The sequence below is a fragment of the Necator americanus genome, chromosome I (assembly GCF_031761385.1).
Source record: "Necator americanus strain Aroian chromosome I, whole genome shotgun sequence".
NCBI classification, from domain to species: Eukaryota; Metazoa; Nematoda; class Chromadorea; order Rhabditida; family Ancylostomatidae; genus Necator; species Necator americanus.
Window position 1 is genome coordinate 178248 of NC_087371.1, and position 21696 is coordinate 199943.

The 21696-nt window shown below is 41.2% G+C and overlaps 1 protein-coding gene across 3 annotated transcripts in view; it reads right to left on the bottom strand.

Annotated features, from left to right (window-relative positions):
- Positions 1-5178: 5178 nt before the first annotated feature.
- The window catches only part of RB195_004031 (uncharacterized protein), a gene marked incomplete at both ends in the record, with an annotated part of 33871 nt that continues 17353 nt past the window's right edge, over positions 5179-21696 (bottom strand). For 2 of the 3 annotated variants that reach the window (XM_064177861.1, XM_064177862.1), the window contains 21 exons: positions 5179-5292; positions 7650-7739; positions 8531-8680; positions 8968-9081; positions 9338-9466; positions 9548-9673; positions 9758-9832; positions 9907-10017; positions 10109-10216; positions 10416-10478; positions 10904-11036; positions 11102-11284; positions 15930-16005; positions 17277-17388; positions 17730-17889; positions 17988-18175; positions 18228-18329; positions 18419-18570; positions 18630-18724; positions 19328-19650; positions 19738-20043. In XM_064177861.1, the coding sequence (XP_064032976.1) occupies positions 5179-5292; positions 7650-7739; positions 8531-8680; positions 8968-9081; positions 9338-9466; positions 9548-9673; positions 9758-9832; positions 9907-10017; positions 10109-10216; positions 10416-10478; positions 10904-11036; positions 11102-11284; positions 15930-16005; positions 17277-17388; positions 17730-17889; positions 17988-18175; positions 18228-18329; positions 18419-18570; positions 18630-18724; positions 19328-19650; positions 19738-20043 (2910 nt within the window). Of the gene's footprint in view, positions 5293-7649; positions 7740-8530; positions 8681-8967; positions 9082-9337; positions 9467-9547; positions 9674-9757; positions 9833-9906; positions 10018-10108; positions 10217-10415; positions 10479-10903; positions 11037-11101; positions 11285-15929; positions 16006-17276; positions 17389-17729; positions 17890-17987; positions 18176-18227; positions 18330-18418; positions 18571-18629; positions 18725-19327; positions 20044-21696 lie in introns of all 3 variants that reach the window. The other variant, XM_064177860.1, reaches the window with a different exon arrangement.

The following is a 21696-nucleotide window of genomic DNA, read 5'->3' on the forward strand; positions in this document are numbered from 1 at the left end:
GCGATCTGATAAGGTATTTTAATTTATCTCTGCAACGGTAGTGACTGATCAGTTGCTTGTTATCAGCTGAGAATGTGACATTAGGCAGTGATTAACAGAAGCGCGAGAACACGGCAAAATAGCAGTCCTTTCAAAGTGCTCATATCGAATATTTTGGCAGAAAAATGAAAGTATTCCAAAAAACGAAAGTAATAGGCATCGAATGAAAACTTCGAGAATTTGTTTCGAAGTCTTCTGCATTATCACCTACGTCAAACTCTAAAATTTCAAGATTTTAAAATTTCATTTCTGTTTCGCCTTCAAAGTTTTTTTTTTTTTTTTCAAATCTTTGCATTTCTATGTACCAAAGATACAAGCGTCAAATAGCGCAAAGTCAAGAGAGTAAAATGGAGTACTCAAAAAACGTCTCTTAAAAGGAAAGAAATTGAAAACACTTACTTTTTTCATGCTATTTTCTTCTTCGTCAATCAAGTCAGTCAACCTTTTTCTAGTTGTTTTAAAGACATCATCCCACGAATATGGGCGATAGAGTTTTCAGGTTGGTTATGCCTATACGGGGTCGTAGATGTGGGAAAGAGGGTGATTCCGTCCATTTCTTCCTAATCGCCGTAAAGAATGGCCCGGAAGATGCAACGCGTGCACAAGGCTGACGCGCTCCAATAGAAGTCATTGTAGAAAATAGCGCTCCGGAACGCTCGAAGCCGCATCTTCCGGGCCGTTTTTTTACGGCAATTAGGAAGAAATGGATGAAATCACCCTCTTCCTCACAATCTACGACCCCGTATAGGCATGTCCCACCTAAAACTCGTACCACTCCAGATTCGTGGGGTAATGCCTTTAAAGGAATGAGCAAATAACGAGGCAATTTATCCAAAATTGATTGTTACCTGCACGTGATGGTCTTGTTTTCAATAAATAGAGCCGCACATCTGAACATACGCCTTAGAAACGTACAAATAGTATAACTTGCACTGTTACAGAACATAAGTTCCCCAAACATTCGAAAAAGTTTTGTCCGGACCTCTCCCGGAACTAGTATCTTGATAGCTCAAATGTTTGAAGGGAACATGGAATATTTGATGATAGACTTCCGTTTGTAAACGCCGAACTTCAACTCACTATTGAACGAACTACGACAAGCCGCTCTTTCTAAGCTGCTGCGATCTGCATGCACCAAGAGTTGAGTGTGAATGAAGTATCCAAGATTCATTCGTTTCTGAAGAGCATTTTCCGTCGCAGATTCAGTTGAAAATCGATAAGTCCAAATGTTTCGCCGAATTCGCTCCGCATCCGCTCTGCTTGGGTGTAGGTAAGATGCAGTCAGAATTATGTTGTCAGCAAGGTTGAGATCCACTCAGCAACATCAGTTCTTCTGCCACCATAAACTTTCACTTGCATGCCGTTCCACTCTATTCATCGGAAGTGGCAGTAAATACTTTGAGTGAGATTGTGTCACCCTGTCGGACCCCTCTCTTCACGTCAATGACGTTCTCATGGAATGGTGAACTTCCTGTCGTGAAGTTACTGTACAAGTCTCAATGTATCTTCGGGTACTCAGAAGAGACGCCTTGGTTGTGCGAGGCTTCCATGACCATTTCCGTCTTAAGTGAGTGGAAGCCTTCTTCAGGTCGATGAGTATTACACAGTAGCATCTGTTACCTTCGCGATACCGCGTTGAGTTTAAAACAGTGTGAATGTGGTTTATAGCGCTGAATCTTTTCAAAACCCGGGTTAGCATGGCTGTCCTTCACTTGATACTTTTTCGATTCTGCTAAGGATCAACCGTTGAACAGCTTTGGCGATATAGTATCGTCGTCGACAAGGTCGACCACTACAGTAGTTTGTAGTATTTTTTCATGTATTGTTTGTTTGTATCATTGTTAATTATTTACATTGCTCAAGTATTGACTTCTCTTGTATCTTGTATGCAATCGATGGTCAGCAAGTGCTCCATGTCATGCACAGAATGTTGCGGTTGCGCGGCTTATCAGATCTTCACCGCTATAAAGCAGTGAGGCAAATTCAAAGAGGAGGCTTCGTATCGAAGCATCTACACGCGCCCCATACCGTCTCCAAGTAAGGAAGCTTTCCCCTCAAGTTAGCTCTCTTCCTTACCCCGCAGCACCTTCTATTTTTACTTATTCCAGTGTTACAATTTCAGTCTGCCCTCACCAGGGACTGATAGCAAGTTCGATCAAGGTTTAGCTTCCAGGTATCGTCTGTCGCTATTCCCCTACAGCCAGTTATCCGTTCTGTCGACCTGCAAGTCAAGACACTGTTGAGCCAAGTCCAAACTTCATCCTCAAGCTGGACGGTCCAGTGGTGTTCCGTTCAAGTGCAACCCAACTTCGAGTGTATGTAGACTACTCATCTTTCTGTTACTGTGCAATTAGGATAAAATATTTAAGCCCCGAACTGTTCAGAAGCACTATTTGTAATTCAAGTCCCGTGTGGCATTCAAGTTAGGCGTCTCATATCTCCCAGAATCACTTCAATCGTCTTGTCGTACTCCTTTTTCAATGGGTACAGTGAGGGCGGGCGAAAAGCTGTATCTAAATGGTGCATCAATAGTAGCAATTGGCTAATGTCTTCACATACGACGTGTCCACGCCTTGATCGACCAGCGCTGATAGCATGTATTCATTTCTACGCTCTCGAAGGTCATCATGGTCAACGAGGATTAGGGCAAAGGACAAGTGGTATTCCCGGTAAACCTCAATGACCCTTGACACGGTCTGGATGTGGTCCATGCAGCTGAACCACTGACATAATCCAGCCACGAGGAGGAATTGAAGTGAAGCTTAATTCAGAGTTCTAGATATGCGCATGAAGATGATGCGGTAACATTTTGCTAAGCAAGCATATCGGATGGTACTTCTGAAGGTCCTCTTGGTCAGCTTTCTTTCGGATAAGAATGGTTCGTGAGGTCTTGCACTGGCCTGAAATCATTTGTGAAGATAGGACGTCACATTGGCTGCCAGAATTACATGAAGCGGATGGCCACCACTCCGAAGAAAATCCATAGGTATAAAATCGGATCCCAGTGTTGTGGAAAGTTTGATGCTCTTTATAGCGACTCGTATTTCCGAGATGAGGATCATGGTGGGATTTCATCAGTAGAAATGATAGGGGTTGACACAGGAGTTTACGAATGGGAAAGTTTCGAATAGAAACTCTCCGTAATGATTTCCATCTCACGACAAGAAGTGCGAATTCCGTCTTTATCCCCAACATGAGTGTACTGTTGATTCAATTGATCGTTTAATCTACTGTTGTTTTTTTAAAATTATAATTGTTTATAATGAGTTTTTTTTCTGTTTTTTGTTTGCGAAAAACCGAGGAAAGAAAAAGAAAGAATTTCCCCTCAACCCGCATCAAATATTTGGATCGACCAGCGTGTGTCTCGCATTTGAGGTCAACGTTCCCAATTTTGAAGCGGAAAGACAAACGGCGAGCGCTATTTTCAAGCATTTCTCCTCAAAGAGAAACAAGTGCTGTCGAAAATGTTCCATGTTGTCCGTATGACTTCACTTTGGTGATCTGAAAAAAATAATAAAGTTTGAAAACGAGAATGATACATGCTCGTAGAATTAGAAATTCTAAGAATTTTTCGAATTTTGACATATTCGGAACACTTTATTTCTAGGTGTACTTCTCATTTTGAAAAAAGAAGAGTCGCGATTCATTGATCGCTCAACCACAAAACTGCCTAGTGAAGAAGGCGTGTGCACATGTTGTTGTTACACTAATTCTGTAAATACATGCACGCTAAACTATTTTCTATTTGACTTTATATTAGTACGTGCACATTTAAACTTGTATAGATTAGATCACAGATTGTGTGTCTTAAGTTGTCAAAATACTGCTAGTAATTATGTTTATTTCATAAAAATTTAATACTCTATGTCACACACATAGATATCTTAAAATAAATCCAGTAACACCATCTTTCTTATCCGTATCATAAATGGAACTGCCGTCAAACACGGTTGATAAATGTGGAAAACAAAGTCATTCAACAACACCACCAAGTGCTTCAATGCAATCGCCATGATTCATAGTTGAGTCGCAACGATCACACGAATACAAGAGAAGATCATAAAATACGAGATGCAGGCACTATATCTCTAAAAGCCACAAGCTGCACTCGAAAAAACAACGACAGGGCAAAAAATTTCATCGAGAAGCAGTGGAACAAACATAATAACCTGCTCCTCGATAGAGAATATTTTCCTCAGGACTGTATATACAAAAGGGTTTGTAGTCGAAAAGAACAACGGGTCGCTAACTGATACATTTCACATAGCATCGAAATCTTCAACACGGATTACGCTAAAAAGCAATGATAGTTACTTAATAAAGGATACTTTGTATAACACAGTAAATTTAAAGCATTAGCGTACTTATGAATTTGGTGTTTACACTTGTTACGATAGTTAACATAGCATTACCGACACATCATTTTGGAGGTTTTGGCTATACGAGAATGCAATGATGAATTGAGGTGTCGAAATCGTATGAGAACAAAAAAAAACTTACGAAAAAGGGGAACAAAGCATTTTCCAAATCTCATCGTGCCATTTTCAAAAAATCATATCTACTAAAAGGACACGAACGCTGATCAAAGCTCAACACATCACATGCACTTCCAAGTAATTTCCAAAACTAATTCTGATATAGGTAAGATCTCTTGGGTGTGATGGCTAATTTGATCGACTATGGGCATTACTAAAGAGGGGGGAGTAACGTCAAAAGAATTTTAAAAAAACGTTAAACTTAAAACAAAGAAAAATGCACCGGAATCCGCCGTATGACCTGATTGAAAGAAAAAACATCAGAAAATACTAAACACGTTAACTGAATTAAAGAATTAGACTGTATAGGTATTTACACATGAAAAAGAGAAAGAAGCAACAAGCTCAGCAATCTCTAAGTTGTAATGTCATCTTGGTACTTAATTTATTGTGATTCTCTGTAAAAACTGCAAAAGAATTTCGGGATTTCATAGGCGCCATCACCGTTGAATAACATTGAAAACTTTTTCGTCGCCTGAATTCTTCGCTACCACTTTGACAAAACTTCTGACAAGAATTCTTACGAGGGGAATATATGTATAAGGGAGTATAAAACACTGGGATCAAATAATTCTTATCACAACTCCTTAAGTCTAGTATTCAGTCATTTTGGGCCGCTTTTTCTGTGGCGTTTTTCTTTCTTTTCTTCCTCCTTTTTGATCGTTTTATTCCGTAGTTCAGCAAGCTTTTCCATTATTGCAGCAAGATTTCGAGACTTCTGCAACCACTTTTCTTTGTCAGAAGGGTATAACACAGATACTGTATAATAACAAAAAATACAAAACAAAAAAACTATAAAAATGACTGTGGAACAGTAATAACAGTTACTAATTAATAATAACAGATAATGAATAGTAAATAATACAAATAGCAATAACCGTATTATACATCAGGAGTACCCATAAGTAATCAACTATTATTAGTGCAAAATATTTGCTTGCTTCAGTCTAGTTCAGAGTGCATAAAGACGTGTTTTAATTTGAATATTACAACTGGCCTTGACTTTTGTGACAGTTAGGTTCCAACATTTTTATTACACCGTAGTAAAATGCGGGCAACCAACCAATTGAAGAACAATTACGTTACTGCATATTGTTTCATTTCAACCAGGTGTTAATGCGACGGTTGCAACAAAGAAAATATGTGATGAGTATGGAGAGTTGTTGAAAGTCAATAAGTGCCAGCGCTGGTCTAGAGAATTTTCCAGCGGTGGTTTTGACTTGTCTGATGGCAATCGAATTGGACGCCCTGTTGAGCTTGATGATGAGGCTTCAAAATCGCTGGTAGAAACTGATCTGATCCCAAAGTGGGTAGCAAGGAAGTAGCAAACACTCTTCAAGCTACTAGGTCAAAAGTCCAAAGATATCTTCAAGAAATTGGGAAGGTCCACAGACAGGATATGTTCTATCTATCGCAGCACGATAGATAATGTTAACGTAAGAAAAAATAAGGCAGCTAAACTGGGAAGTTTTACCACATCCCCATTTCCTCCACAAACACCACCATCTGATTTTCATTTATTACGATCGATGGAACATATCCTAAGGAATGACAATTTCAAAAACATCTATGAAGCGAGCTCACCTAGAATCCTATTTTTCTTCAAAGGAAACGAAATTTCACGAACAGGGAAGTGAAACTCTACCAGCAAGATGGCGAAAGGTCGTGGACTCCTCGAAATTACATAATCGAAAAAAGATGAAATCAAATGTAAGTAAATTCGTTTTTCTTTTTGTTGCCGCGGAAATAATTACTTATGGATTACTGATTACTTATGGGCACACCTATTTATAACGGGTTTATTGTGTCCCGTTTATTGTGTGTATTATATATATATATATATATATATATATATATATGCATAGTATGTATATATGTAGTATATAGTGGGTATATAGTATATATATATATATATATATATATATATATGCATAGTACTCTCGGTATATATATATATATATATATATATATATATATATATATATATATATATATATATATACCGAGAGTCCAGAAAGCAGGGAGACGCGTCCAACGGCGTCGAATTGGTGCACCGCGCCAGTAACCGTAATAATGGCATTAAAATTAGAGGAGAGCATTGAATTGGTGCCCTGCGCGAAACGGGCCCTACACAGTTGAATTGGTGCGCCGGTAAAAGAAATCGCTGAGGAATAGTCCTCTGTATGGATTGGTGCGACGTCACCCTAAATTGCGATCATTTTGCATCAGCGCCGCGCAACAATTTCAAATGGTTTGCTGGAAAGTAACTGAGACACTGTAAACTGTTTTATAGCAATGGCAAATTCTTGCAATCTAATGTATGCTTCCTTATGTCTACTTGCCTTTGGTTACTCTCACCATACTTGCCGTATCCTTTTTTCAGAGACTGGATATGGACTGCATGGAGACAACCGCTTAAATAGTAGGTGGCAGTTCAGGTTATGTGGCGTATAGTAGAGTCGAAACGACATGAAGTACGATGCACTTGCGTAAGCGATTGGAAAGCGGTGAGGTGGAGCGCAGCGATTAAGATCGAGTGAAGACCCGTTTTGCCACCGTTCATTGCTGCAGTTCGCTATGGCCCTACATCGATTCCAACCGCTATCACCACCGCGTCGCACCGAGCGCAACCGATTACACAACCGCATCGTGCTTCATTTTGTTTTTTCATTTTGGTATAACTTTATCCTTATTAATATGGTGATGGTGTTCATGTCACTTTACATTCTACGTTAACTGCTGAGTAGAAAGACGAAAACTTCATCCAATACTTCAAAATACGTTTTTAAATTGCTGTGGTGTCGAAGGAACGTAGATGTGAAATCAGATTCACAGCAAAACGACGATTGCAAGAAGCGACGATATTTGTATCCAGAACTGGAGTGAGTGGGAGCGAGCACCAGAAAAGTCATTCATTATTTTCGTTAGACGAAATAACAACAGTAATAACAAATAAGAATATCAAGGACTTAAAGAATTAAATGCTAACAATAAACATAATAACAAAAAAGAATATCAAAGATTTGACGACTTATTTCCGAGTAAAATTTGAAATAAAACATTTTGAAAACTCACGAAACGTTCAGTATTCATAGCATCCGATGGATCTCTATCCTGTTTAGTTGGTGATTTCGATACAGAATTGGACGAATCAACAATGAAAGGCTGAAATGTTTAGATAGAAGATGACGGATTAAAAGCTACGTTAACGAATCCCTTTAGGATGCGACGTGTTTGGCTTCGAGTTGGAATCAGTTGGGGTTCATGAATACGAATTCGTGTTACATGACTAGCGGGAGGCAGCCGATGGGTTCAGGAATAACACAAAAGAAAACTCATTCCACAAGATGGACAAGTGGACTACATTTTCGGCACATGTTTCTTGCTTACATTCAACTAAGAGTATAAGGCTGTTGAAGCAGAGATTGGTGTTGTGCGTGGAGAAGGAACAATGCTCGAAAATATGTGTAATATGTAAATACGCGCTCGTCGTCGCGCTTTTAGATTTTGACCACAAAAACTTATCTCACACCGACCAAATTGTACCAGATTGAGGGGAAAAATCTTTGTCTTTTTGAGAACAAAAAAAAACTACTGCAAAATAATCACCAGTGTACCCTCCGCTGTTGTCGCGAAGTTCTTCAAGTAAAACACATTTTAAGGGCAGCCTCAGCAGTCTTATCACCTCTAATTGAAAAAAAAACCTGAGGTTGCCGAAAGCGATCTGTTTTGTTCCCACTATCAAGCCGGTTTTTTTCTATGCTACCAAACAAGTCTGGTAGCAATTTATCTAGCGCGGAGGATGAAAGGCTTGTCTGTCCCAGGTTGGTCATCAAACCATTGACCATGCAGTCGCAACAGAACCTCGTGCCAGAGCGCTACACCCACCCCCGAAATCCTCAATTCACAAAATAGAAATCGTGATGAACGATTCAATGTTTGAAAAATTTTCTAACCGTAAAATCTCTCTTGATAGTGATTGGCTCCTCGAACTTTCGAAATACATATGGTTGCGTATTGATGGGATATCTGTTCTTGGCGGGGATCTTTTCGAAGCTGCGTTGATTTCGATCGATTTGATATTCGCATACGTAGATATCGGCTTCCTTAAAAAGAAAACCACTACATTGAGCGACCAAAAATTCGCCGATAATTTGGTCCTTATCTATGATATTCCTGGTAAAAGTTTTAAGAAACCGTATTTCCAATTCTGAATAAAAGAATAGGGGATGAATCAAGTACTCAACAACACAATTTTCTGATGCTAAGAAGAATTTGAAAAGCGGAATTCAATTCCTTTAACTTTGTTTAGAGAAAGCAAAGCTGCATGTGTTCAGAATGGGGTGGTCGGAATCCAGCTTTGATTGAATTATCACACAAGTTTTAAACATACCTTAAATTCTGGCACTGTCGGTCTTCCTATGCACCACACAGACGGATCCAGTACAACACACCTTCCAACAACGGCATCCAGTGGAAGTGTGTCGTACAAAGGGGTGGAAAACACCTACAAATACTTTGATATATAAAGGATAAAGTGTCTGGCGTTAATCAATCCGTTTGGAATGCGCCCCCACGTTCAATTCAATTCAGAATCGTTTGAGGTTTACGAACGTGTAACTGGCCTATACAATGACTTGCGGTGGCTAGCAGATGTGTCAAGTCAGCGTTTTTATCCTCCCAGACCAATCTGGTACCAATTTATCGACCCCGGATGAAAAGCTTGATGGGCACTAAGACAGAACCATTTACGGAAACTTCACCTCGTTTCTATGAAAAATCCTCTGTGAATCACAGAACGTTTCATGTGGTCGAGCGTAGTAAAAACCGAACACAAAACGATGTCCACCAGGGGCCGTAAATAGACGTTCCACACGAAACACGCGCAAATCCTGGAGAACGCGAGATTATATCTTGAAGATTAAATTTGCTATCATCAAATCAGAGTAAGTGGAAATATCTATTCATCATACTTTACGATGAAAAGTTTCCTGCCCTAGCGGTTGAGAGTTCGCAGGTGGAATGTCTTCAAAGTTCACTTCTTCATCTTTCTTTTTCTTCTCGCTCAAATCCATCAATTTCTTCAAGATTTTCTTGTGCTAAACAAGTGAAGTGTAACTAAATACGTATTATTCCTATTAAGAGCTTATTGAAAATTGTCATGCATTGATCAACCAACTTACATCATCACCTACTGATCTTTTGACGTGTACCGTTTCATTCAGTCGAACTTGTATCGAGCGGTTATTGACAAGCGCCTAAATACTGCTTCAGTGCAGGAGAAACAGTGCTGCACTAAAAAAAATTCACTGAAACTAAAGATAGGCAGTACCTTGTAATAATTGCAGCTGTGTAATCGAATATCAGGCTGCTTAGCTAGTATAACATCACTACATGGACGACTTCTAGATGTGGTACCACGGCAGAAATGGCATGTATACTCCTAAAACAGAGAATTTCAATAAAAGCAGTGACAAAAAAAAGAGAGAAGAAAAGCTGGCTAGGTAAAGTGAAAACAATGCAGTGATGCTCACATTATCCTGATCAACATCTTGAAGGCATTCACTGTGCAACCAGAAGTTGCATGTGTCACACAATGTCATTTCTCCATCCTCTTCTAATGAACCACAAACGCACCGTACCTGAAACAAATCCATCAAATTAGTAGTATGAAGCTGCAATGCTGCAGAAAGTGATCATCCTATAATTACCCCTAGGTGGCGCGCCTGTACAAAAGGTGCATTTCATGCCGTATATCTACGCCAAAAGCGCCAAAAAAAGGGGGTTAAAAAAGATGCTTATAGTATTGACAGTCTGCAGAACTATCACACGGACACCCACCGCATCATCCTTTTCGTTTGCTTTCCCTTCAGGCCATACGGAATCCGGATCATAGCCACCAACCTAAATGTTTTTGGAATCATTACTTTTCAACATCTTCCACTAAAAGTAAAAGTCCCTGGCGTATCAATCCACTTAGGATGCGCCAACGCGTTTTACTGGAATTCGTAATCGTTGAGGTTTTTTGGAACGCGTATTGGCCTATACAATGACTTGCGGGGGCCAGCCGATGATCAAGTCAGTGTTTTTATCCTCCCAGACAAGTCTGGCACCAATTTATCGACCCCTGAGGGATGAAAGGTTTGCACTAGGGCGGTTTCGAACCCTCGACCGCGTGGCTACGACGGACTTCTAACCGATTGCGCCACGGCCGCCCCACATCTTCCACTACTTTAAATAATTCACTGATCATTACTTAGAGAACCAAGAATTTAGAAGAAAATTCAAAGTAAAAAAGATTTAAAAAAGATTCATAATGGTGCACCAACTCTAAAAGCTGAATCGATATACTCCAAGTTCGTATCTTGGTTAACTAGCCGACTCTCTTTCCTTCTATCTCTCTTCGGCTTCTCGTCTTTCTCAAACTTTCCGCCGTCGAAAAAATATCTTCCTCGTAGTGCCCTAAACACGAAGACATTGGACAGAAGGTAACAATAATTAGTCATCAATAAGAGGCAGTTTCTTACGCATAAGCTCTCTCAAGATCGTCATCGGCGAGCTCATCAAGCCATCTGACCATTTCCGCATCAAAAACAGCAACAATTTCCGTTCTGCTCATCTGCCGTTTTTCGACGTTGTGCAGTACTTTCCTAACACGATGGTAACCTGCTGATGCCTTTCTCGGAAGATGACCGTCAGTACGACGCACTCTATAATGATGATTTTACGTACCAATAGAAGCAAGTTGTCGGATAGTTAGTTTAGTTGCCGGACAAAAAAAAAAACTGCCACTAAATACTTCTATTTGTTTGTATCAATGTGGCATCAACTCAACAACAAACAAGCCGTTTAAATTGTAAGTGCTATGAAAAGGGTAACCTAAAAAAGCAGATCATTCAGAGCAAAACCTTTGAGCACAAAATACTTCCTTTCCCATACTACAAGCAACAAGGGATCGGATATCGCATAGTATGGGTGTTGACTGTGTGGGATGGTAAGCGGTATAATTGGACAAACAGGTGCGCCCACAACCAGTAAGCTAAAGTAGAGAGAAAAGGATGCAGTAACAGAATGATAGCTTAGGAAGCAAAAAAAATGTGTTACTAGGGAAAAAAAAAACACATGAAAGTTTACAGGACTGCGAAAAGTCGAGGTGAATGAATAATATTCCTGTACCGTGGAAATAGTGTCTGTATATCCTCTTAAATAAGTACTTCACTAGTGCGAAAGAAAATCGAGGGTTGTTCGGAAATTAATTCGCGGATTTCAAGTTTGTTCTAAGTATACATTTTGGCAATGATTCTACCTGTTCAAAATGCAGTGAAATGAAAAACTATCATTCACAATAAATTGCATTTAGTGCAAACTTCGCAGTTCAGGAAAGAGGATATCAAAACATATTTTTACGGATTTAAGCCTGGTCATAGTGAAGCACAAATAATCCAAAGCCTTAAAAAGATATGAAAACAAGAAAGTTTTTGCGAGCACAGTCCACCGTTACTTCCAAAAACTTCATTTTGGCGATTTTGACAATGAGGGAGGTAGTGGAAATCCTTCTTCTAACGATAACGATGTATCAAAGGCTTTGGAGGAAGCAAATACATACACAACTGTTGTGTGATTGTGCGATTTTCCCCGCTGTCTCCCCATTCCTGATGGTACGTTACTTAGTTCATCAATTTTTAGATATTCATGTATGCCCTCGCTGAAATGTAGTTGTCCATTCTCTGCAATCGGTGAATGAACGGCAAGGAAGTCGAAAATCAACATCAGGATAATGTAAGGCATCGCGAGAGAGTTCAGCGAGAGAGGACGAGACACAGAAGTTCCAAAATTTCGAAAAACACAAAATGTGAACAATGCCAGAGTGCGAAACAACTGCATCGATCGACGAAAAACGCTTTGCATTGAAGAATTGATTGTCTGATGTGGAATAACTGCTTGTTTTCATCAACGAAAATGTGAAAGTCAGCGCCCAAGCCAGTTAATCCAAGATGGTGTTCAAAGAAGACGGAGCGCTAGCTCAGGGGGCAAAACGACTTTCTCACTGATGAAGCGAGAAATCCTCAAGGTTTTCTTAAAGCGATCACCCCACGAATCTGAGGTGATACGCATTTCAGGTGGAGCATTCGTATACGGGATCGTACATTATCAAGAGAGGGGTGATCCCATTCATTTCTTCCTAATTGCCGTAAAAAATGGCCCGGAAGGTGCGGCTTCGGGAGTTCGGCGCGCCATTCTCTACAAGGAGTTCGATTGGAGCGCGCCAGCCTTGTGCACGCACCGCATCTTCCGGGCCGTTTGTTACGGCAATTAGGAAGAAATAGACGGAATCACCCCTCTCTCCATAGTCTACTATCTCGTATACGAATACTCCAACTGAAATCCGTTCCACTTCAGATTCCTTTAAAAGATGCCTTTAAAATCATCATCTCACCTCTCCAGTTTGGGTTTTCGTTGGAGTACACCTATATCGGGTCATAGACGAATTTAGGGGTGGTTCTGCTCATCTACATTTACATCACTGTAAGCAGACGGCTTCGGAATGCGGTTTCCTACGACGTTCTCTGTTGCGAAGCGCCGCCCCTGCGCCTCGCCTGCGAACTGAATAAACGAATTGCCCATCGGGGCAACCGAATGGATTATCGACGAATCACAGGCGGGGGCGAGTTGCAGCAGAGGACTTCGTAAGGAACCGCATCCCGAAGCCGTCTGTTTACAGTGATGCAGGGAGAGATGAGCGGAACCACCCCTACATTCATAATCTACGACCCTATATAGGTATTCTAAACTAGTAAGGTTTGGAAAGAGGACCTATCATGCTATATACGCTTATTTCGTGTGGGTGTGGGTGTGGGTGTGGGTGTGGGTGTGGGTGTGGGTGTGGGTGTGGGTGTGGGTGTGGGTGTGGGTGTGGGTGTGGGTGTGGGTGTGGGTGTGGGTGTGGGTGTGGGTGTGGGTGTGGGTGTGGGTGTGGGTGTGGGTGTGGGTGTGGGTGTGGGTGTGGGTGTGGTGTGTGTGTGTGGGTGTATGTATGTATGTATGTATGTATGTATGTATGTATGTATGTATGTATGTATGTATGTATGTATGTATGTATGTATGTATGTATGTATGTATGTATGTATGTATGTATGTATGTATGTATGTATGTATGTATGTATGTATGTATGTACGTCGCTTTCGACTCTGACCACCGTCCAGTTCTCAGCTTCAAGATACGGTTCCACAAGAGAAACCGAGAAGTTCCTCTTCAACCGAAAATCGACATGGCAAGTATAAAAGACGAAGAATCCAATACCAAATATGGCGGCGTGCTGCTGCACGTCCAGTTTCTCAGTTCGACCACGTTAGAATGCCAAAGAAACGAAAATCCCCCAACGTGTGTCTATTCATGTTGGAGTACAGACCAGGAAGAAGCTTAGCAATGGGGATTCCTTCACAAAGTCCATCCAGGACGCCGCAAGGGAAATGCTCCCGGTTCTATTGCAGCGGAAAAAGTTTGCCTTTGCATCTGCGGAAACAAAATCAATGTACAATTCTGAATTTGTCGCGCGCAACGCTGGTGACTTCAACCAGGAAAATTGTCTTAGAAGGAAGTTGTGTCGCGAACTGCAACAAGACCGCGGTAACGAGTGGACGTCAAGAGCGATGGAGTTTTAAAAGGTGTGGGAGGACAAGAACCCTTGGAAAGCCTATGCTTTACTAAAACAGTACAGCGGCAAAATAAAAGATGTTCTCCTGCCCTTAACACTGCCAATGGAGTGGCTGCGGTGAAGCAACCCTTCCAATTTGGTTTGTTCACTTCAAGACATATGCGGTTAACGAGGAACCACCGACCGAGTAGGAGGTTCTGTTCTGTATTCAAAAGATGAAAAATGGGAAATCTAGTGGAAACGATGGGATTGGCGCAGAAATGCTGAAATATCTTCTTCCATCTGTGATTCGTGAGGTGACAAAGATCATCCCTTCAATATGGATAGACGAAAGGATACCTGACTCGTGGAGACACGCTATCATAATTCCCCTCCACAAGAAGTTATCCGTCACGGACCCTAGGAATTATCGATCAATTTCTTTGCTGCGTGTTAAGTACAAGGTATTGGAGCGGATTATCCTGGACCGACTCGTTAAACATCGCGAAGAAACAACGCGCGACGAGCAAACTGGCTGATAAATGCAAGCAAATGTGGATCTCTTCGAGACCTTGGACGGAATCAGGGTGGACGGACAACCGATAGAACTTGTCGATGAGTGCTGTTACCTGGGCTGTACGCTGAAGAACAATGGCAGCTACGAGAAAGATATTCAGCAAAGATGCGCTAAGGCCACTTCTGCATTTAACTCCTTAACGAAATGCCTGCAGTCGACCCCCATCACCAACAAAGTCAAGCTGCGAGTCTATCTATCCGCAATTCGCCCCATCATGATGTACGGGTCGGAGACTTGGGCGGCACCATCTACGGTGATGTAGAGGCTTGATTGCACGGAAAGAAAGCTGCTTAGACGGCTACTTGGCTACTTTTGGCCTTTGGGTGTGCCACAATGAAGATCTTTACGCAGAAATTGATGTGGCATACTGGCGGATGACAATACATGACATACAAAAGATATCAACATCTTGCTCTTCGCCTTCGATGTTCGCTATCGAAAGTGACTAAAGTAAATCGTCTTCGCTTCTTTGGTCATATATTAAGGAGACCGGCAGATCGCCTTCTTCAACGGGTTCTGAGGAGTTTGTCGGGTCCGCGCTGGAAGAAGCCACCCGGCCGAAAACGGAAGTTCTGCACTGAGGTGGTGAAAGAGGACACTCTGCGCGGATAGGCAGTTCAGGCGAGACGCAAAGTTTCGCAGAATATGGAATAGCGATGAATGGATTGATTCTGTGCAAGCTCTCGCAGAAGATCGAAAAGGTTGGGCAGAGCTGTGTTCAAGGACGGCACACTTCGGCGAAAATGCGGGTAATCGCGTCAGGCGATGACATCAGCCCGCCGATTAGGTCAAATAAGACAATGTTATTACATTACATTATATCATAATTGCATCTTGACCACGCCACCGCGAGGGCACCTATATACTCATTACATTCGTTTGTCACGCAATAAACTGTTGAGAGTATCAATCAGGATTGTAAGCGGCGAGGAGTTCTACGCTTCTAACGAGCAGCCTTATTTCATGTGTTTTCACCATATGATGCATATGACGCAGATTTGCTAAGCTGTGTGTTTGTACGCTCAGTAACAAATGCTGCGTTAAAAATTCAACACCATTAGACTCTTTTCGTAGCACTGTTCATCTTAAATGACATAAAATCTATTGAAAAACAGAACTGAAAAAAAGCATCTGTTCACCTACCTGTAGACAATCCCCCTGAGAATCTTACGCAACCCATCAGCTGGTGATGTCGATGTTTCAAATGACCCATTAAGACCTGGAAAACCACACTACAAGACCTGGAGAAAAAATTGTTGCATATCACAGTTTCCCTGCTTGAAAAGGAAATGTAAGTTCGTGAAAGCAAAAGGAATGCAAGACATTTATGAACTGTGTAAAAGATAGTATTAATATCGTTAAACAAAACAGACATAGTATTAGTTAAAACAATGTGAAAGTGTTTCAAGCTCCATTTTCAGGGGACTGTCGCTAGGAGCCGCAGCCGAATGAGTGCCTGCGGATCAGGCTGTCGGTAGGCCAGAGAAGGCACATCTTAAGCTACTTGTGATCACTAACCCACGCCTACCCATCGCCATGTCATTGAGGGCGTGTTGTGCTTGTATCGCAATAACGTGATAGAGTTGGCTTCTAGGAAAGTTCAAAGAACAAAAAGATAACAACGTAGCAAAGTAGAAAGTTTAGAAAAGAAAGTTTAAAAAAATAAAAATGATGAAAGCAAAAGACAGAAGCGCAAAAACGTAGAAACGTAGAAAATTTAGTTTAGAACAAAACAATATCAGCAAACAGAAAGCTTACAACGTTCAAAAATTTTGAGCTTTGTAATCGTTGCTGCGTAACAATTGCAGAAGTCGGGAATTTTGTGATACGTCTAGCCAAGACATCACCGTATTGATTTGTGGTACGGTTGCTAAACCAACATTCACAAATGTTTCAAACACTCTTTGTTTACGTTATGAATCGCCTCGTGAACTAGTTTCCAAAAATTTTGTTTCTTTTTTTGTTTTCTTTCTTCGTATGCAGAAAGCTGAAAGTTCCCCGCTTTGTTTTTAAGAACTTCTTTGACGAAATCGAAAGTGGTATGGCTGCCAAAATGCGAACCCTTCTACCAAGCGCGGAACTTTTTGAACCAACGGTGCGCTACGGTACATATTTGTTTTCATTTATTTTGAAAGTATTTTCGTTACCTTATGCTTTGATTAAATCTTGGACTGGATTTGTATACGCCATGTGGGCAAACTTGAATCCATGAAGCAACAACTGCTCGGATTTCCTGCTTTTCTTTTAATTTTACTCATTTCCTTTGAAACATGCAATACTTTTCTATTTCTGCACCCACAGAAAAGTAACTGTATCATTCTATTCACAGTTCGAACATGATCCAGACGAAATCTTGTGCAGAGCTGCTGAAGTCTACAAAATCACTTTCCCTTTCCATTTTTCGCAAGCTGAACAACACAGACAGACGACTATGACTCATCTTGTTGTTCAAAAGGAGTCACAGAAATGAATTTAAAAAAAAAGTCATACCTGACGAAACCGCACGAACAATGCAGTGCTGTCTGTTCCGAATGAGAAACACTTGGCCTTTGCGCACAACATGTTCTTCGTTTATAGAGAGGTCGCTAGCGGAAGCGATTGGCTGAAATAAAAGAAAGTTGAATCTTGCTCTCAAGATTTGATCTGATGCTATTTTTTCCGAAGCCCTTTCGCTTTCACTTAATAGCATGCATATTCAAAATAATTCTAATTCTTCCGTGCGAATAATCAAGTGTTTCTAGAAAGTGTACGAATTGAGAGTAATATTCACTGAGAAATCAATCCTGTGAAAACGCAAAATACCAGTTTCGAAATTTTCATGTGAATGCCGAGCAACTCGCGAAACACAATCTATTTCATGGTAAATATGACACCGAGATATTTTGGAAATAAAATCTGTCGAGAAGATGAGAAGGTACGTTACCAAATAACAAAGCAACTTACAGCATTTCGCGACATAACTATCCTCTTCCGGCAGTCTGTAGCCCCACAGTGGCAACTTCGACTCGCTGGCAAAAGCCCGTTCATATCTATAGTGATTTCTGCTCCTGAAGCTATATCGCCAAGTGCAAACAAGCCTCCGCGATATTTGCCGTTGACTGACCTAAACAATGTTTGACAGTTTTACTTCAGAGCCGTGCAATTTTCGTAAATCTTCTCAGTCAGATCCGAAAAACTGACGGTAGAAGCCACTAATCTTACCATACTTCCAGCCTCGCGTTCGGATTACACGAGTGGCGCACGTATCGTGTTACGTTGCCACGCAATGTGGCGTCAACAAAAAGACGTGAGGTCAAGCAGAGGATCACTGGTGGCGTATCGGTCTTAGAGCTCGTTTCCCAACGCTTTAGAGCATCCTCGAAACGGACAACTTCTCCAGCAAATTCTCCCTACAAGTCTTAAACAGTTCAAATACTTAACCCATACGAAGAAACCATTTACCAGAAAGTCTCCCGCACGCCTTGACTGCTTAGTGCGCAGAATCTTGCGCGTCTTTCCCCCGCCCACTACCAAGGATTTTAGCGCATCATCCTTCCAGAATTTCTAAAATTCATATTTATTTTCGGATTCATAAAAGGGCAATGAGGGTTATGCAGACAGAGATTCGAGGAAACATGGCACAACTCCCCTACCTTATTCGCACACAACGGAGCAGCACATCCTGGCGGACACTGCACACATAGAGCACGGTTTACACATTCTGAATCCGAAGTACATGCACCACGTGTGCAACCGCAAGATAACACCGGCGACTCCCACTCAGGAATGGATCCGATGGCAACACCTAGAAAAGGATGAGTATATGCTTCGAAACAACTTCCAACGAATCATTTGTAGGCTTACTTCGGATAATTTCTTCGTAATCCTTTTCTTTCTTAGGATTACTCGGTATTTCGCAACATGACGTTTTTTTCACAGGAGTCGAATGAACGGATCGACTACAATTGAAACAACTTCAATGCATTACAGTCATTGCAGAAATGAAAGAGAAAGAAAATTCATTTCCTAATAAAATAACTAAAATTTTATCTTAACGACAGACATCTTCAAAGTTTGTGAGGTCGTTATGGGACACAATACGGAAAAGGGGTAGGTAGCGAAGAAATATATGAACACCAACAATTCGTTCTGAGCCGTTTAACGTCGTACTGATAATTGCAGCAGAAACAAATTGTGAATCATGAATTGGTTACGACCCACGCCTATTATCTTCTAAAACACATCTAGAAACTAATAGGCGCAGATCATAACCACGGAAAATCAAACTGATGAAGAGTACTGAGCAGTAGAAAGGACTTAATAGTCCTGCGACATAATAAATGCTCAGATTCGATTGCACTCAAATAATAAGGGATTTTACTGTGATTCATGAAACTTAGTACTGTTATTTAACTACAGATAGCATTTTAAAAGCAAACAGAAACCAAACTTTGCAGAAACAAAAGATCATAGAATCATAGTTTTGACTGCTGATCACCTAGTAAGCAATTGAGAGATACAACTAACTGCAGAAAAAAATCTGAAAAAATTCAGGAACTCACGTTCTCGTTTCTTCTCTCTCCCTTCCCTTTTCGGTCTCCAAGCTGTCGTTCCTCCTCTTTCTTCCACGCTTCTCAGTTGTTTTCTCAAGTGGATGCAACAAGATATCGCCAAATTTCTCCTCTCGATGTTCATATTTAGGCTGCCCTCTCTCCTGCCGCCTTGGAGCCACCTCATTTTTCTTTCCACTTCGTTCGCTTGTTCTTTTACGATCTTCTTCTTTCCTTCTTCTCTTCTTCACCTGTTCCCAGTTTATAGCCCACATGTTCTTACTTTCTCTGCTATTTCTTCGATCGTGTCGTTCACGAAGACCAATATGAAGACTCTGTAGGTCAACAACAGTCGACTCCAACAATAAAGTCACTTTCTCCTGCAGCATCCTCTTCACTGCTTCTCGATACAACTTCCGTACCTCAAACTCATTTGGAGATGAGTTTATGCCACATCTTCTTTCCTCAGACGACGGAGGCAGAGTAGAATGTTGTACACATGGGATAGAGGGGATTTCTTGGGAGGTAACATCTTTGGACTCGTTTTTGCACATAGATGGAACTTCCAGCTTGGTCACATTTAAATTCGAGTTGCGCCCGTCTTTTAGGGAAGACGCCCGAGAGGTACTTCTCGTTGTCACCCGCGTTGTTCCAGTTGGCTCCTCTTCGCTTTTCTTAGCATCCTCACTTGCGGCGCTGGCAGGACGACATCGTTTCGTGGCATTCTCCTAAAAAAAAAGTCTTAAAAATCTTTAGTTGTCAAAAGAATCGTTCAGGGAAATCTTCAATGGTGAGTTCTTTTCGCTGGTAGGTAGAATTCAGGGGTTGTTCCCTAGCGTCACAACCAAAAATGTTAAAACACTATGAACATACGAATCAAGAACACCTGAGGCAACAGTTGACCACATGAGGAACTATTCAATGCCAGTAATCCCTTCCATCAACTGGCTTCGCGCAGCGACAATACTGACTTCGCGCAACAGCTGCCGGTTTTGATATCGAAGGGAGCAGAAGAAAATAGAAGGATGAACTTGGAGAACTCTCGGGATATCTTTTCCTTTCTTTTTTTGGTTTTTCAACATTCTTCTCGGAGGATAGCGCATAAATAGGACTACGTAGTCTTAGCTCATTTCTTCCAAATTTCTGTTTTGCGGTTGTTTCGCTTCTACAACCCCTCTGAGACGTTCCTCTGTATGAATTCAATTTCTGTACCTTTTTCGTGTAACTGTGCATTAGCAGTGCTGTAATCGGAATCATGGTAAAATCCCAAAATCTGTCCTTGAAGCAGGCTAATCAGAAACACATTACGAGAAAACGTGTGATAGCAATTAAATCCTAGCAGACAAAGGTCTTAGAGGGGATCTACAAGCCAAAGGAAAAAAATAAAGGACAAAGGATAAAGTACACGACGCCGGAAGGAAAGGTTTTGTTTGCTTTAGAGCGGATTCGAACCCCCGATCGATTGTAGCGAACCTCTTAACGAAAGTGGAACCTCTTAACGACTGCGCTAAACCGCCCCAACAAACCGTAAAATGAACTAACTTTTCTGAGACTACCTAATCCTACCCATGCACTATTATACAAAAAAAAACTGCACAAAACAATAAAAAGCAAAAGGAAAAGATGTCACACCAAAATAAGAACTTTGCAGCATTATTTAGAGAAATAAAAAAAGCAGCACAACACAGAGACCTAATAGTACAAAAAATAGAACAAAAACGAAAGAAAAATGGCAAGAGGAGAAAACAACATCGAATAGAGCTGAAACGAGCTCCGAGGAGCTTGTCGTATTCTGTCGAAAACGCAAGTGAACTCGACCTCACCCGACTTCACTTACTGCAACGCCTAAAACGTGTAGGTCGGTACTAACCCACTCCTACACTTTCTGCGAGAATGTTTGGTACAAGGAGAGTAAAATAAGTTACTGTGGAGCAATTCTTTGTCTAACCGCGTCTCACACATTATTTCGACGAATGCATAGTCAGTTGACTGCTGTTGCGATAGCTGACTCGGACACTCGACTCGACTCAACTTCTACGCAGCCAACAAAGGATTCTCCATTGCGCAGCCTAAGTTCGACTTAATTCGAATTCAGTGGATGACGCAACTATCGGTTCAGTCCTAACTGATGATATGAAACAGCATTAAATGGATAAGTGCTGATGCTTCACAAAACACAACTCTATGCACGAATGATGTGATCCACTTGACAAGCTTTTTTTTCTGTCGTAAGTTACCGCGTTAAAAGTTGCCTTGCCGGATGCTCTTGCTCTTGCTGGTCTTGCTCTTGGTTGATTCTTAGATTTGTAGGCGATAACTGCAATCTGCGAACAAAACCCAACATCAAAACTTTCCTCGAATGCTGTCCTCCACCTATGTGT